The following is a 17,564-nucleotide window of genomic DNA, read 5'->3' as shown; positions in this document are numbered from 1 at the left end:
TCCAGTTCAGACCAGCATTCACGAATGTTGCTGAAAGTGTCTGCATTTGGGATATGGTCAAGACACGTCGTGAGTGTGGAATAAAATTATCAAATTAAGCGTAAACAATATCAGTATTAGGTATTAGCTACCTATGCACACTTAGGAGACTTCTCTCTCTCTCTCTCTCTGTCTCTCTCGCTGGCCAAATGAAATGGGTATAAGCCACACCAATTTGGAGCTTTTCTCAACACCAGCGTTTTAAGCAAAGAAACTCAATAATGGCCGAACAGGTGAGTGTGATAATGATGCTCGCTATTAGCAACCTGATATTACAGTTGCTGTCCTCTTTTTCATACTTGTGATGTCGATTTGTTGAAGCAAAGCACGAACCATCTTCCAAACAAAAAATACATCAACACCAGCGAGGACAATGTATATCACAAAGTGTACTAACGCATCCATTCATGATTTATAGACTGAAAAGAGTTTCCAAAAGCAAGAAGCCGTCTTCCTTAACGCCAAGGCTTCTAAAAAGGTAGACACATTGCAAAGATGAACAAAAAAACAGCAGCTTTCGAGAAAGGATTGGACTTGTAGCTAAAGCTGTGTCAGATTCCACCTTACTAAAATGAATCATATTTTTGGTATACAGGGCGTCACAAAGAGATGGTACAAGGATGTCGGTTTGGGGTTCAAGACACCAAAGGAAGCCATTGAAGGTACTGGTGCTCAAACTCCCTACATGCAACCTTCATATTACTAACACCTACACACAACAGGAACATACGTCGACAAGAAATGTCCCTTCACAGCAAACGTATCCATCCGTGGCCGTATCCTAACAGGAACCGTCATGTCCACCAAAATGAAGCGAACCGTCGTCATCAGGAGGGAATACTTGCACTTTATCAAAAAGTACAATCGTTATGAAAAGAGACACAAGAACTTGTCGGCTCACTTGTCACCTGCCTTTATCGGCGTCGAGGCTGGCGATATGGTTACTGTTGGTGAATGCAGGTACATATACCGTGTGGTAGTTTCTTTTGTTCTTTGAATCTGTATACTAACGTATGTCATTGATAGGCCCTTGTCAAAGACCGTCAAGTTCAACGTCTTGAAGGTGCAAAAGAAGATCATCAAGGGTGGTGGAAAAGTCTTCACCAAATTCTGAGCAACTAACGGTCAGACTTGGTTTGGAACTGAAGATGTATAGCAACGTAAACCGTCTCAATATAAACAAAAACTCCTTTGCTCAAACACCACTTTTGTAAAGGTTCATGTGGATGGTTTATTGATGTTGAATCAGGTTGGGGTGCAGGCAAGTTTATGATGGTCATAAATATAAACGAGTGGTGTGTTGCTGTTCACCAGCAACATGAAAGTGGCAAACCCAAAATCGATGGACCTTGCTTACAGAAACAAGAACTTCACTGCACTAATCGTCGAATAAGCCGTCCATCCAAGTATCCAGCCTAAGATTATAGACATCACAGTACCCACACCAGAGAACAGATAATAAAACATGGTTGAATTCCTCGGAAACAGATCGCGATACACAACAAACGTTCCAATCAGATGGCATCCAATACACCACCAAGATGACAATACTGGCAAAATAAGTGACATTGAATAGATCCGGTATTGAATGTATGCCAGCAGTGGTATTGACATAAGGAGATGGAGGGTCGGCCGCGATTTTACGAGGGCATTGTATAGTGTCCGTTGTAACCTTTCCATTGAGAAAGAAAAAAGTTAATCAGGAGATCTGAATACAAAGCAGTGATCGTAACAAGCAACTCACCACACAGATGATCTTAACGATCCATCAGCAACTACACAACACATAGCAATCACATTCACAACCCCCAGCTCTGCCATTCTCATCTGTGGCGACACAGCAATCCGCACAAGACCAGCCAAACACCTTACTACGATATTCGCTTCATCGCACCTTTCATCATTCATACACGGAGCAGCATATCTCATAGCCAAATACCCAAACGGCGATGTCAAGTACCCAACACACGTAAACGGGAGCCTAATGGTAGACGTAGCAAATCCAGCAATACAAGAGACAGAGCACTCAGATTCTTGCCGTATAATATCCCACACACTGTTCTTCGTGGCACATCCAAACCGTGTGTATATCATCTTGTACCGTTCCTTGATACTTGATGACTTTACATTTGCGGGCCGGCTGCTGATACTATTATAGCACGTCAAGAGAGATAGACCATCGATGCCACTAAAATCCTGCTCCAATTTTCGAATCCAGATGTGTGAATCAGAGCCAATATGGGCTAGTCTCATGCATGTCGAAGACACACGGCATAAATCTGCAACGTTCGGTATATACAGGAAGATGGAGACGAGAATCTCATCTGGTAGATCGGTTATACGGATTTTCGAATTGCGTCGAGATGACCAGTTGGGAAATGTTAGGCGAGGCATCTTGATAGCTGGAAGCCAGATGGAATAAGCATATGGAAGGCTTTTATGATTAACTATTCGTTGTAGGGTATGGTATCCTCGTCCACTAAGCACTATAGTCGATATTTCGAATATTTTCACAATCGTGTCGAGGATTGTGCGAGCGGTAAGCAGCAATGAGACTGCTGCACCGCTCTGATAGCTTTCGTCGTGGTCGCGATCACCTAATACTCGTGTCCTGTTTCTCATTGTAGTTGGATACTGGCTTCCTAGTTGGTAACAAAAAAGAGAGCGAAACTTGAAGTTTGATGAGTGCACAACAAGAGCATCTGACCTGTTCCAAACAAATGCTTCGCTTTCGCATGCGACATGCTATATATAATTTATGTACATTTCTTAGATTTTTATAAGTACTGCCACCCTGTACTCTTGCTTTGCTTGATTTGCGTCGTGAAAGATGAAAGGCTCCTTCTACAAACTTAAGAATTGTCACGACAGCTAATTTGCACGAATTTCAGAATTTGGATCCATTTAATTTGAACTTTTCAGCCTTTTCAGTGGGTGGTATTGAACAACTTGTTTTGTGTATGATAGTTGGTCTACAGTTGAGCAAAACAAAGTCAATAGTCGAGAATCACGACGTCCAAAACAGTCTGAACTCATTAAAACATACCTTGGAGCAGCTAGAGCAGGAGATACTGGAGGAGGCATTTGTTGTTCATGTCCTCTTTAATGTCAAAAACATAAAAATGAAATGAACGTACTCTATTGTGCAAGGAAGTGTACTCCCTTCGCCGACCCATGAATTTGCCATCATGAAAGTGCGTTGCATTGCATACGGACAGAGCATACGGCCGTCTGTGGCAGGAATGTTTGGTGTCATTTTATTGGGTTGAAGTTGACAGCGCTGTTTGTTATTGTAAAGATAGAAACAGAAACAGAACTTGCGAATACACGGTCTTGGGAATGTGTTGATGGTCTGATCAAAGTTGGTTCACTCAATTCTCAACAGATGGTGGGCAAAGAATCCACACGAACTCTTCTTGAAATCATCGTGGCAAGAGAAAAGATGTTATGCGATATGCGACAAAATAGGCACCGCATCATAATATTCTCTTGATCTTGTTTTTTTATTATCCATGCACCGAGAAACATATCCCAAGCGACTCACAGGTAATGTCACAGACACCCAAGACATGCAATCGTTGTAGTCTCAGAGTCTACTTTGCAATAAATAGCACAGAGCACTCAGATCCTTGGTTTGTATCCCAACGTTGTCCTTCATGGTGTTTGTAAGCCCCACTAGCCTTGCGTCTATTGCGTGCAGAAGACACACGGCATCAATCACTCACGACTGGCATGTGCATCACTGCAGAAATACGAATCTCATCAAGTAGATCACTCTGACGTATTTTCGATTTGCGTCTTGACGAACAGTTGTCCAATGTGATGCGATGCATTTTGAGGTCTAGAAGCCCATAAGAAAACCAGCTGCATGGCGAACGGTATAACACATTCTTATCATAATCCTTGGGTATAGCATCGTCGTCCACTGATGTGACAGATTACGACGATGTTGACAAAAGCATCTATAAATTTTCGAGCGATAGTCGGTACGGAGACGTTATAGCGTCCATAAAGATATAGATCACTTCAATACTAAAGACCACCCGTGTCCTAGTCCTCAACTTCCTCCTACTTCAATGGCACTTAATTGAGAAAGCACAGGAGGACAAAAGGGATACCACGTCACAGAGGACTACCATCTAACGTATCAAACAAGTACTTGCAGCTTCTTTACATGCTACTATGCTAACTGTATTTTTTCTACATTTTTATCTTCTGTTTTACAACTATTGCAACTATTGCTCACTTTGTTTGATTTGCGTTTCGAAAGACTACCAGAGCTTCTCTGAAACAAAACTATGTTGATAAAGCTTGATCTAGACAGCAGAGCCTGATCCCTTCACTTACACGGACTATTCAGCGTTTTCAGTGGTTGGTTTGGTCCAACTGGTTTCGTGCAGGGTAGGTGGGCTAGAAGAACACAGCGAAAAAAGAACCTTTAACATCACTCACGATGTTCTTCAACCAGACTGTGTACTAAAATACCTTGCCGCAGCAGAAGTCACTGGTGGAGGCATTTGATGCTGCATAAAAGGGTTCATCATCATAGGAGGATAAGCTCTAACCATGCCTCCAGGTAGGGGAGATCCTGGTTGCGTTTGTGGTACTCCAGCTGGCACTTGCAGCATTCCACCCATTCCTGGTTGCATTTGTGGAATTCCGCCCATTCCTGCGTACATTCCCTCTGGCATTTGCGGTATTCCTCCCATTTCAGGTTGCATTCCAACCATTCCAGGCATACCTTGTTGCTAAAATTTATTTAGAAACGACAACAATTAGATGTGGTATGATTCCATTCTCATTGCTGAAACGTACCATTCCAGGCATATTCCAAACTGGAGGATACATGTATGCTGCCAGCATATTGTAGAAATGTTGTATATGAGGTGGTACATGTGGCATAGAACCTGCTGCAGTTGTTGCTGTACTATCATCTGGACGCATTGCGGGTGATGACAGTGGGTATCCTTGAGGATATTGTAGTTGATGCTGAGGGAATGGGATGTGAGGAGCTGCTGTTCCCATTGGATATTGCATACCGGGTGGGCCCATTGGAGGATAACCCATTGGAACCATGTACGGATTATAACCTGGATTCATATATGCATGGTATGGATTTGGTGGTGGTGTTGTCGTTTTTGTTGGTGCAGATACAGGGATAGCTGCTGCTGTTTCTGTAGTCGACGTTGCTGCTGCTGCTTGTACTGATGCTATATTTACAGGTACAGCAATCGGAGCAGTTGTTGAGATTGTTTCGGTTGCTACTACAGGCTGAGCAACTGAGACCGCTGGTTGTGCAACAACTTCAGCTGGTTTTGGTTGAGGAACTACCTCAGCTGGTTTTGGTTGATCAGCTACTTCAACTGGTTTTGGTTGAGCAGTAGTGACAGAGGGTTGGACTGTTTGAGCTACTACATGAGCAGCAACTGGTTGAGTAGCCGATACTTCAGTAGGAACTACAACAGTTGGATGAGACGACGAGCCTTCAGAGCCAAAGAGCAAGGTTTGAGGTGTTGCAAGTGCAGCTGGTGTTGTTGGTGCAACAGATTCATCATCCTAAACGAGAGAGAAAAGAAATTGATATATGATGCCAATCAGCCAGAAAATACTAAGATGAACCAGATTTATACCATGTCTTGCTCATCTTCTCCCCAGTCAGCATAGTCTTCGTCATCATCTCCATCAATAGATACTGCAACAGAGCTTGCTAGACTTTCATCAAGTTCAATTTCGACTTCATTGTCGTCAGACGATGAATCATCGCCAATAGCACCGCCTAGAATATTAGGACTTTCTACTTTCCGCACTGCCTAATTAAGTGGAAAGACCGTTGATTAGTTACTCTTAGTGATCGACCCTTCATAAAATATAAAAGGAGTTGACGAGTGTCAACAAACCTCGTTGCGAGTAAGACTGTTGTGAGTAGTTTGTTCCTGGGCTGATTTGACCTCTACGACAGGTGGTTGGACTTGTTCTACGGAAGGTGGTTTGACTTGATCGATAGCAGGCGGTTTGACCTGTTCCATTACAGGTTGCTTGACTTCTTCCTTTTGTGGCTTTACTTCTGCTGCTGCTGCCTTCAATTCTTGTATGGCTGTTGGTTTTACTGCTTCGTTTACCGCTGCCTTCACTTCTTCTACTACTGGTGGTTTGAGTTCTTGCTCTTTCGTTGATGCCTTCACTTCAGCTTCTGGCACAACAGGCTTGCGTTCCTGTACTGGTGCAGGAGTTGGCAAGGGACAAGATACGTCTTTGGAGTCACGTTCTCCGGATTGAGAAGGTGCCAAATCAAGTTTGATAATATTGACGAGCTTCTCTTCAACTTGAGGATATAAGTAGTTGGTTGCAGAGACATCAGTTTCGTCGCCATACACTAAGCAGCCCTGGTTTATGTGATAAATTTTAGTACAAAGTTTGGAACAAGCAAAATCTCAAAGTGGCATGACTTACTTTATCGACAAACGTCAACCTCACATTCAAATGATTCACAGCCATAGCTACACAATCAACAAGTTTCTTCTTCAATGTAGCCAAATCTGAGCCTGATGACACGGCATCATTCAAGAGACGGCTCAAATCAGCAGAGAATACAAGACACACTGAACCTGTTTTTTTGCTACCAGCAGGAAGAGGAGGAATAACTCCAGTCTTGCCTATATTTTCTGGGGCTTTGACTGGTGCATCGGTCTTGCTTGATTCAGCCTTAGCTGTTTCAGTGACCTTGACAGGAGAAGGTAGAGTTTGAGCTGGTTGCTTTTCCTTTGCACCAGCTGGTGACTTTGAGCCAAGACCATTCTTTGCGGCACGAGCTAGAGCAGCTGCGGCCAGCGCTTCTCGATCGACAGCGGACGGTTTCGTTTCAGCAACTACTTTGGGAGGTGCTGTCGTCGCAGGAACTTGTTGCTGAGGAGGTTGTGGTTTTATAAGTTGCTGTTGTTGAGGTATAGGTTCTTGTTGTTGAGGTTGTTGCCTTGGTGGACTCACTGATGCGGCAGAGGATGCTGCTGACGATGATGATGATGCTGTAGTATAAATCGTAGTTACACTTGACGTTGGTTGTGGTTTTGGTGGTGGAGTGGATACAACTTTACTGCGTGGAGATGGTACATCGAATACAGATGGAAGAGGCCCACGGTTTTGAGCTGTTGCTTTTGTAGTGGTGGTCGCTGGTGATACTTTGGACGGTAATGCGGGTGGCTTTTCTTTGGCTTCTACATGAATTGTTGCCTTTTGTTGAAGGTCCATACTCATGAGTTGTTCTCGTAGTTGAGATTCTTTCAACAATGGCTAATGATGAAAAAATAAGTTGATGATCGGGATGATCACACGATGAATCGAAGCTATCGGGCTTACAATACAGTGCTCAATTCCAGCCAAAAATGCTCTGAAATTATTCACTGCGGCAGCGACATCGCCTTGCAATCCACGTATTTCATATCCAGTTGTAATCTTTTTATCATCACACTCTTCTTGAGTAGCACGAGCCAAGACAAGAAACTAATGATTAGAGTAGGACTGATGATTAAATCGACTGGAAATGAAGCAAAAACCGATTCTGATTCAAATCGATCGGTCATAGTAAACCCCCAACTTGCCTCATTTCTGACTTCCTCCACTTTGGCCTTGATGATGTGCCTTGTAAGTCGTCTGCTACCACATGAGCCACAGGGACACAAGAACGCTCCACTCATGTTCCTGATTGTTTCAAACAAGTCTGGCGAGCAGGGCACTTTCTCAGCGACAATACGAGGTATGTCTTCGTCAAGTCTCCTGAGACTACATAAATATAAATGTTTAGAACAAGTGATGACCAAAATAGCGATCGCAATACATACACTTCTTGAACTCGATTGTAGGTCTTTTCCTTGTAAGTAGGAGCAACAGAGACGGTGATTGTGCCTTCAGAATGATTCGGGTCGACCTTCATTCCTGCAGCTACAGCCTCAATCAGAATAGCGCTAATGATTTGATTGTGGCCAAAAATGATATGTGACATGAGCAACAAGGACGGATGACATGTCGGTCTTGACATCAAAAACTTGCAAATCGAGCAAACAGGACGAGCATACTTTGTGCTTGGAGGTAGCGAATTGACTTCTCCTATCCCTGATGTGGGAAAAATTCAGTTAGTAATATTATTTGACATGTCCACCCTCACATCAAAAGCTTCATCAAATCACCAAGAGGCAAATAGACGAAATCAACACAACATGACTGGCAAACAAAGAACAGCTCAATACTTAACAGTTATTAGGCATCATATAAATCTTGTGGACACTGAAAGGACTCAGCAAACGGCCTTGAAAATCTGTCATGGGCTTGTCTGATGCCATCTTGACTGGTTTGACAGTTGGTCAGCGGGAGAAAGAGTGCAGATTCTTCAGTATTTAATAATGTCCAGATCGTATGAATAGCTTTCTTTCACTCGAATGAATGTTTTGCCACGAAAGGCATGTTGGAAGTTGGAAGTGATTTTCAAATTTAGAAGCTATGGCGAGACTCACTTCGTGCATCGCAGTTCAAAAACAACTCTGGAGGTAGTCAATCCACCCTTTTAAAGCGTTATAACGTGAACTGCAACTGTACAAGGCTTTAGACCGTCGCTACACGTTCCGAGTTCTCAACAGACGCTACTCGTAGAAGTTCATCCAAAGCGCGACCTTTTCACGTGGCATTCGCAGCAGGAGGATAGTTTCGAGTATAGGGATTGATCATCGAAACAAGGAAACACATTAGCTGTCGTTGTGGTTTCGGTTGTTGAGTGGCAACTGGTGGTGTTTCTCAACTTTGACAAAAAAGTTATTTCGGTGAATCACGGACATACATCCCTACATGAACTGCGAGCAGCTTGGAGGCGGACCCATACATTAATTTAAAGGTTGTAAACCAGCAGCAGCCAGTATTCAGCTAGATCAGAAAGGCCGTGGTTTTCAAGCTGGCTTCACGGTTTTGACTTTAGACTAGACACGAGCAACGTCAATGATGGGCCCCCCTAAGTGGTGGCAGCTGTGTTTATCGCTAATAGCTGCCACTCTATGTCAGATAGCTGCTGGATCCGCAAATCTATTCTCGCTATATGCTCCACAACTATCTGAACGACTGGGGTAAGAAACCTTGGTTGATTCCCATGATGAAGCATCTCCCTGACCACTTCTTACAGCTATTCCCAAACCGAAACGGCTACTGTTGCCGTATCTATGAATCTGGGAATGTATCTATCTGGTGTCGTGGTTGGGTATGTCATCTATTGGTCTGCATCAGAGCTCTTTCATTGTTGGCATCATTTAAAACACGATGCGATAAGAAGACACACACGGTGGCAATCACGGGAGAATTCATATCCTGGCTTCTTAATATCTTATCGGATGATATCCATCTCTATCACGTCCCCACGTTGGCTCGATCTCGTGGAAATCTTCATATGCCTCACTCACACAACGAAACACATGTTAATTTTAGGCATTACGTGGACAAGTACAGAGAAAACCCTGCCCCAATCTTTCTCATGGCTGCATTCCTGTTATCTGCTGGTTATGCTCTTATGAGCGTTGTATTTAGTGGTGCTTTGGAGGTCGACTTTCGTGGTGAACCCGTGTCAACACATTTCGTGGCATATGCCGGATATGCTGCCATTGTCGGAATCGGAAGGTAAGCCATCAGTACAATCAATGTTAACAGGAAATATCAACACTGTGTACTAAACCATCCCGACTCTAGTTGTTTGTGCAATCAGACCAGTATAGCTGGCAACCTAAGAAACTTTCCACCAACATGGAGAGGATTAGCCGTAGGCATACCTATGGCGTTTTATGGGCTATCGGCCTTGGTATTCTCCCAAGTCGCCAAGTATGCCTTTTATGATGAAGCTGATGGTCTTCAACCAGCTACATTGGATGTATCTAGTTTCTTAATGTTTATTGGATGCGTATCTGGCATCATTTGTATATTTGCTGCTCTAGTATTACAGGACTTTACTGGAACCGGTGGTGATATCATCGCCAAGGATGTAGACACTGCCTCTCCATACCATCATACCCACCATCATCATAGTAGTAGCGGACATCATACCCCACCTAGAGATCTAGCATGGACTGAACGGTCTCCCCTAAGAGGAACTTCCATGATACAACCCATAACAACAACACTGCCGTCCTCGTCATCATCAGCATTAGTGCATAATACAAGGAATAGTAGGCCGACGTCAGCTCGTCCAGAGCTGTTTAGAGAAGGATATACACTACCGCCACCACCACAACAACAATCATTATCTAATGGCAACTCATTACCCACTTCATACCAAGGTGCTCTAGTGGTTGGTTCATCATCAGCGAAATATGGTGGCAGTAGTGGTGCTACTGGTAGCACGTATGGTAGTATAGATGTTAGACCTAGAGGACCAGAACGAACAGCTACAATCGTGGTCGAAGAAGATTTAAGTAATGATGAAGACGTGTCGTGTTTTGTACAGTTGGACGCCTATTTATTGGCCTTTATCATGTTTTCGTTGGCTGGAGTGGGTCTCATGGTACGTTGATATGCCATTACATGGTTTGACGAAGCAGATGATGTCGTTTGTCGTCAAGCGGCATTCGACTGTGGACACATGACCTTTTTTGGCTCTTGAAAACTATAACCTCGGGAAAATGAACTAACATCGCCCTCTCTTACACAGCATATAAATAATGTTGGTGCAGTAATTCTAGCATTGGCACCACCACCAGCCAAACCATCATCACCCGCCGTCCAAGCAGCACAATCTCTGCATGTATCATTGATATCGGTCTTTGGCTTTAGTTCACAAGCAATTGTCGGAGCATTCGCAGATGCAGCTCATCGCATGTTTAAGCTAAACCGTCTAATATGGATGTTTCTCGCTGCACTCTTGTTGGCAGCTGGGTCCTTTTGGGCGGCTGCTTGGGTGGATGATCTACCGTCCTTGGTATGGGTGACTGCTCTCATTGGAGCTGGAAATGGCGCTGCTTGGTCGGCTGCACCCATGCTTGTTGGAGACTTTTTCGGGCAGAAGAGGTTTGCTACACACTTGTAAGTGTTTGTATGGAGTTATGTTTTGTAAGAGCGTAGAAACTTTATCTCTGTGATTGAGAATAGTCGGTATGTTCAGCATACCATGCTTTGCCCTTTTCTGAGCTTTTTTTTCGCTTCTATAGTGGTTGGATGACACTCTCACCAGCTTTCGGAGGACAAGCACTATCGCTAATATTCGGTGCTGTTTTCGATGCAGCCAAAACCAATCCATCAATGCCAGACTTGCGAGGAGACTTTGAAGAATGTAGAGGATTAGATTGCTTTGTCCCATCATATTGGATTGCCACAGTCCTTTGCTGTCTATCTCTGGGTCTCACTATAATCCTATGGGTTCGTCGAGGCAAACGTATATCAGGACTTGGTGGACCAGTATCGAGAGTCGGTGTTCTAAGGAGGGGCTTCGCCTGAAAGTAGTAAGGAGTGGTGAAGTGAGGAGAGTAGTTATTATTAAAACATAAACGGGACTGTACAACAAGCAACAACATCAATTCGTTTTTCGTCGACAAATCATTTTCATTCTATATCAAAAATTGTAACTAGGGATAAATATATGGTAAAACAGAAGCAAATGGGAAGTCGTAAAGGTTGGCGAATGTTAAGTTGCGATGAGTTATTTTTTGCGTGTGCGAAACGTCCTAGATCTCAATCTGACAATAATCACGAGATAATTGGCGACAAAAGAACCTTGAACGTCGGTCTTTCCACGCTCACGCACACTCACACTCTGATGTCACGAAATACAATATTTAAACACCGACCAGAGTTTAACAAGATAATCAAAAGGACAGCTGCAGGACTTGAATATTATTAACCCCATTAATCGCCACGGCCACAACCTCACGAATTCATTACTCCCACCTATCACGCTCCTTTGAACTTACGACCTGTTCGCCAAAACACTCAAAAGACACTCTGCATGAAACCAGCAAAATGTTCCCCAACGAAGGCCGTAAAAGGACAACACTAAGCTCGCTCCCGCCCGAACTATTAAGTCTCATCGTCACAAATACCAAACCAATGCACCCGAAAGAGATTCTGGCATTCCAAACTGTGTCGTTAGAGGTAAGCGCAACATGTTGTTGCATCATTTTGTTGAAACATGTATAGTAAAAAACACGTCCAACTAACGACTTATAACGTATTATAGCTATACTGTGTAATCCAACAACACCCATACTGGCGCACCCTCTCGACAAAAAACGGGCTCTGCAAAACACACGATTCTGAAGATTATATCACGACTGTGAAGGACAATTACCCACACATGTGCTCACGCTGTCTTCGCATGCTGAGACCAGACGAAGATCCAGATCCAATCGCGGAGAGGTCGCAGATTGGAGGGTTTGTTGCTGCTGTTCATGTCAAGCCTTCGCCCAAAGTACGTAATAATTAAAGACGCTTTTGATGTTTACTGGGACTGACTTCTTTTTGTGGTTGACTAGAGGTGTATAGACTGCCTGCTGTTCGAACTCGGACGCATCTTTCGAGAAATGGTTGCGAATGAACGGAAAAGAAGGGCAAAGCCGAGATATTGGAATGGGTTGGAGAGAGTGGGGCTGATTGCTATTGTTGGGGTGGGTGTTACGGCTGGGTTGTTGGCTTTTAGGAAGCTTGGGTTGTGGTAGGATGTGTGAGGGGTTGGTTACGAGACATAAATCGGTGAATCCAAAACTTTGGAGGTCGCCAATTATTATTTTAGTGGTGGTTTAAGGAGTATGTGGATGGTTGTAGATTTGATAATACGATGAGAATATAGTTTATACCAATGCAAATCTGTTGTTGCTGCAAAGACATACAAAAGCCATGAACTTGTTTAAATACGCTTGGAGTGGAGTGACTTTTTTGTCTGTGATGAGGCAAATACGGATTATATTATTATAACATCTAGTCTACTCGTATCTATATTGGTGGTGGTTTCTAAGGGGTATAGATGATGTGCTGATGTCTCGTAATGTAAATGTATGCTAATGCACATCTGCTCTTGTTTTTTTCGTAATATAGTTGATGGGCAAGCAAATCAGCGTTCATCGTAATAAAGAAGTCATATCCATAGCCTTGTGATGATGATCAAACAATTTAACCTGCGTCCTCCTCCACCACAACATACCAGCACTACCCATCGCAAGCATGATCAATACACTAGCAGCCTTAAAAGCACTCGAGAAGCACACCACCCCCATACAATGCCCCTTATGAACCTCATCCACAAGATGCATTGTATCCATCTGCCTATGCAGCACGCCATCATACAACCTCCCAAACAGCAAATTCATCACCGTCGACGACACAGCAGGCAGCACATTCAGGATCCCCCAGTACGTCGCAAACCGACTCGACTCAAATAAATCAGCTACGAGCATGGGAATTGTAGCAACCGACATTCCAAACCCGAATCCCATAATCATTGTTATGTGAGACAGGGTGTCGAGACTGTTTAGAGAGTGGAGGAAAGTGCATCCCATTTCAAGGAATGTCAGGGCAAAGAGGAGGAATGTTACGCGTGGGAGGATGTTTAGGTCTGAGAGTGGGCCTGATATTATGCGGCCTGTGAAACTTGTTATTGAGATTAGGGATACGTGGAGAGTTTGGGCTTCTTGGATTGCTTGGTCTGTTGGTGATGATGTTGGGGGTGATAAGGAGAGGATTATTGCACCGATGTTGTTCATGTACTATATAGGTGTCATTAAAACAATGTTTCGGCATCATCAAAAGAAAACATACGTTCCACAAAGCTGGATTTGAATAAACGTTCAACACGTACCATCAATCCAGTCCCAGCAACAGCAAATAAACAAAAGGCAACAAGATACGTCTCTACAGATCCAAACTCGACCACATTCTTCCCTGGCTTACTACTACCACCACCACCACCAGCGATCAACATCTCTGTCGAGTCTGTCTCAATCCCTGAATCGACTTTACTCAATGTAAGCACATTCAACGGCCTAACCAAGTATGCAGCGCCCAGATTCACGAGACATGTAGCGACGGCCATGAATATAAACAGGCTTGGTAGATCTAGTGTTCTCGTTTTGACTGTTGTGTCGTCTTGAGTTGTGGATGACTCTGAAAAGAACAAGGTTCGAGCGACTGTGCTGTAGAGGAGAGCAGACAAGCCGTATGCGGCTAGTGGGAGTGAGATTGCCATCCCTGATTTTCCAGAGGAGCCAAAGTTTCGTAGATTTGTGGTGAGCGTTGAATGGTAGCATGCTGAGCTAAAAGGGACGGTCTGAGAAAACACAAGCTTGTTCATGACATGAATACGTGAGCAGTGATATTTATTATGTCATACCTTCCAACGCCAGTTATAAAGAAGCAAATCCACACGAATATCGTCCCTACCACACCAATTCCATATGTCGATGGCGTCGAGCTGATGTAGGCGAGAATCAAGTAGATGTGACCCATAGCACAGGCAGCGAACAGGTAGAAAGGCTTCGTAGATGCCGATTCGTCAATCATTCGTCCATTTATATAACCAGAAGAGTATAAACCAATTTGGGCTGATGAAGAGATCAATGCTGCAGCTGTTTGCGATAATTGGAGCTTGGAGACCAGCTAAAATGAAGGAAAGGATTGTAAATATTTATTTGAGCAAACAAGATCTTACGCCTGGATTGATTGATTGATTGTGATAAAATCCAAAAATCCAAAAACCACACAGCTCTTCTAATTTCTACCTGGTTTGAAAAGAGAGAAAATGCGTAGGGAGTGCCTGAAAAAGCCATGGCTAGTGTACTGCATATCAGCGAGATGTATGCTTGCCTCTGCCTGTTGGGCATTTCTTGGAGAAAAGTGATTTCGCGTGCTTTGTCAAAAATGGAGGCAAAGGCCAAAAACAAACACCTTCTCTCGTCTGACGCATCGCATAGTATAACAAAAACACATAATTCTTATGTTCATAAGCAGTCAAATTGTATTTCCAAGAGATTCACATAAATATAACATGAGTGTGTATGGTGTGGTATGAGCATTCCGGTATATACGAGGCATAATGAAACGATTATCTATGATATGGCACAATGTCTTGCATTTGAGGTTCTTCGTTCTTATAAGCCCAAGTGTTCTCTCCTTTTTTTACATATCTTCTACTCTCAAAAGATTGACAATTGTGGAGACGAGTGAATAGCACGTCCCTCTACTGCTTCAGCTATGTCATCGACATTGTGTTCGTTTGTAGGTCGCATCATGGCATGAGGTTGTTGGCTTGTATACAACATGTATGGCTGTTGTTGTTGCTGTTGGTCTACTGGACATGGTAGTTGTTGTTGTGGTTGTTGCTGATTTTGTTGTTGTTGTTGTTGGTGATGATGTTGTTGCTGTTGAGCTTGAGATTGTTGTTGTTGCTGTATTTGTTGTTGAGACGGTGGTTGTCCATAATATTCCCGTCGTGGCCATAAACCGGCATTCTGTGCAGGTGGAGCTGCATGGTATGCTTGTAGTGGGTTTGCAGATTGGTAAGGCGATAGCCGTTGGCCTCCTGATGGTGGTGGACTTGCACGTTGTTGACGAGAATATTGTTGTTGTTGCTGTTGTTGATTCATTGCAGCAGCATTACTTTGCATCATTTGTTGCGGTTGTTGTTGCTGCTGTGGACCATTGGCAGGGTTTGGCGACCGTTGCTGTTGTTGTTGAGGCTGCTTTTGTAATTGTTGTTGTTGCTGTGAATGGAATGCAGCAGCAGCGTTATAGTGGTGTGGCAGGTATCGATACATTTCTGGTACACCAGCACCAGGTCTTTCGTTGCTGTTATAATGAGCACCAACAGATGCAGCAGAAGATGGATGAAGGCTTGCCAAATCGAACGCTTCATATCCGCCTCCACGTTTGGGTTCTAAAGCTTGAGATGGTACAGCTCCTACACCCGTCATTGCGCCAACAGTTGATTGCCCAACGGGCATTTGTCCTTGGCCTCCTTGAGGCAATCCAGGGTAAACGTACAAGTATGCAGATGGATCAGTTGGTTCATACATGACTCCCGGTGCAGGACCTAATGGTCCTCCACCACCTGCTCCTGGATGCATATCGTAACCGGATCGACCGTCTCCTCGAAACATGTATCCGTGCGGTGGAGCCATAAAATGAGGTAGATGGTGCTCGTGGTGGAGTAATTGTTGGGGGTGGCCATAATGGGCGAATGCTTCGGCGGATTGTTCGTCAATGTGTGACATTGGTGGACCTTGTTGGAGGAGTTGATGGTGGCGGATAGAAGATACTATTCTTTCGTGTCTGTTCATGTCTAGCATACCCAACTTTCGAGCGTGAGCGCGATAGTGAACCTGAACGGAAAAATCAACAAAAACATGTAAGACAGACGGTCTAAGTGATATGCCATGCAGCATAATAACACAGAATATAGTGTTGACAAGAGGAAAAAGGACTCACCATCATGTTATCTCTCCGTGTGAAACGCTTGGCGCATGCATCAAGCAAACACTTGTGAGGTCGATGACCATCATGAAGTTTGGTGTGGCGTGACAAGTGTGCACTGGAAAAATGCGATTTGAAATCAAAGACTGTTGAAACAGAAAGTCTTTTTTTTTACCAAGAACTCACCTTGTTGAAAACGTCTTGTTACAGTTAGCCACTCGACAATGGAATCGAGTCATGGATTTATTTCCCTTGCCATCATCTGATCTCTCGCCATCTTCAAGAGTTGAGAATGAAGAAGAAGGATTCTCTTCAGATGTTGGCGCAGCAGAGTTTGCATTGACATGGTTGTCAAAGACTGGTTCTTGCGCTGAAGCTAAAAACCACCGATTTGCAATTAGCTTTATAATTAATAGCTAATTAAATCATGATTTAAACATAAGACAGTAATCTTACCAAGATATGTTTCATGCGCAGTTGCTGGGGTCCATGTGTTTGTCTGATCTCCATGAGGAACCGCCACTGGTGGTTGATTATGCGAGTCGTGAGGAGATTCCGATTTGACATCATCTCTATACGATCCAGTTCCAGACCATAACTCAGAGTCCACCAAGTTTGCGAGTGATGTTGGTCTTGATGATGCTTCGGACGGTGAGATCAAGTCAGGTGTTGATCCATTGTTTGTGTCAATCCGTAAGAGGGAGGAGGCAGATGGAGCTCTTCGAAAGGCGACTGAGTGGTGGTGGACTGCAATTTCTTGTTGTTGTTGAGGCGAACTTGTCAAACCATTATCGACTTGTTGGCATTGTTGTTGTTCACCACGTCCGCGATTAGAAAAGTCGTCAGCAAGAACTTCCATTTCTATAAATCCTACATATATTGAATTAAAGGAGACTTCAGATCATGCTCAACATTAGATCTTGGTAATGAAAAGTTTGCATTCATGCAAACGGAAGACACAACATTCATGCAAGTTCTGTGTGGTATAAGAGACCAATGCATACATATAAAGAAAGCAAAATATATAGCGATCAACTACGGATGATCTCATACCTTTGCTAAGTGCGCTCCCACAGTGTATGTAGTAAGATAAATGAGGTTTGTTCACG

General features: G+C 43.7%; 3 protein-coding genes across 3 annotated transcripts; 2 read left to right on the top strand and 1 right to left on the bottom strand.

Annotated features, from left to right (window-relative positions):
• Positions 1-260: 260 nt before the first annotated feature.
• Positions 261-1,153, top strand: SmJEL517_g03231 (uncharacterized protein; the record flags this gene model as incomplete). The annotated part of the gene is made up of 5 exons (XM_031169159.1): positions 261-272; positions 458-517; positions 635-701; positions 762-999; positions 1,066-1,153. 5 exons carry the CDS (start codon positions 261-263, stop codon positions 1,151-1,153), a joined length of 465 nt encoding a protein of 154 aa, XP_031024900.1.
• A 7,868-nt stretch (positions 1,154-9,021) lies between these two features.
• On the top strand, positions 9,022-11,493 carry SmJEL517_g03230 (uncharacterized protein; the record flags this gene model as incomplete). The annotated part of the gene is made up of 6 exons (XM_031169158.1): positions 9,022-9,143; positions 9,200-9,274; positions 9,499-9,687; positions 9,757-10,564; positions 10,712-11,082; positions 11,208-11,493. 6 exons carry the CDS (start codon positions 9,022-9,024, stop codon positions 11,491-11,493), a joined length of 1,851 nt encoding a protein of 616 aa, XP_031024901.1.
• Positions 11,494-15,179: 3,686 nt separating this feature from the next.
• Positions 15,180-17,314, bottom strand: SmJEL517_g03229 (uncharacterized protein; the record flags this gene model as incomplete). The annotated part of the gene is made up of 4 exons (XM_031169157.1): positions 15,180-16,364; positions 16,471-16,573; positions 16,642-16,831; positions 16,912-17,314. The coding sequence occupies 4 exons, from the start codon at positions 17,312-17,314 to the stop codon at positions 15,180-15,182; spliced, it is 1,881 nt and encodes a 626-aa protein (XP_031024842.1).
• Between the last annotated feature and the right edge of the window lie 250 nt (positions 17,315-17,564).

This window comes from Synchytrium microbalum, assembly GCF_006535985.1.
Source record: "Synchytrium microbalum strain JEL517 chromosome Unknown SmJEL517_scf0016, whole genome shotgun sequence".
In the NCBI taxonomy this organism is placed as follows: domain Eukaryota; kingdom Fungi; phylum Chytridiomycota; class Chytridiomycetes; order Synchytriales; family Synchytriaceae; genus Synchytrium; species Synchytrium microbalum.
The sequence above is the reverse complement of the archived record's forward strand: the minus strand, read 5'-3'. Positions and strand labels throughout refer to the sequence as shown.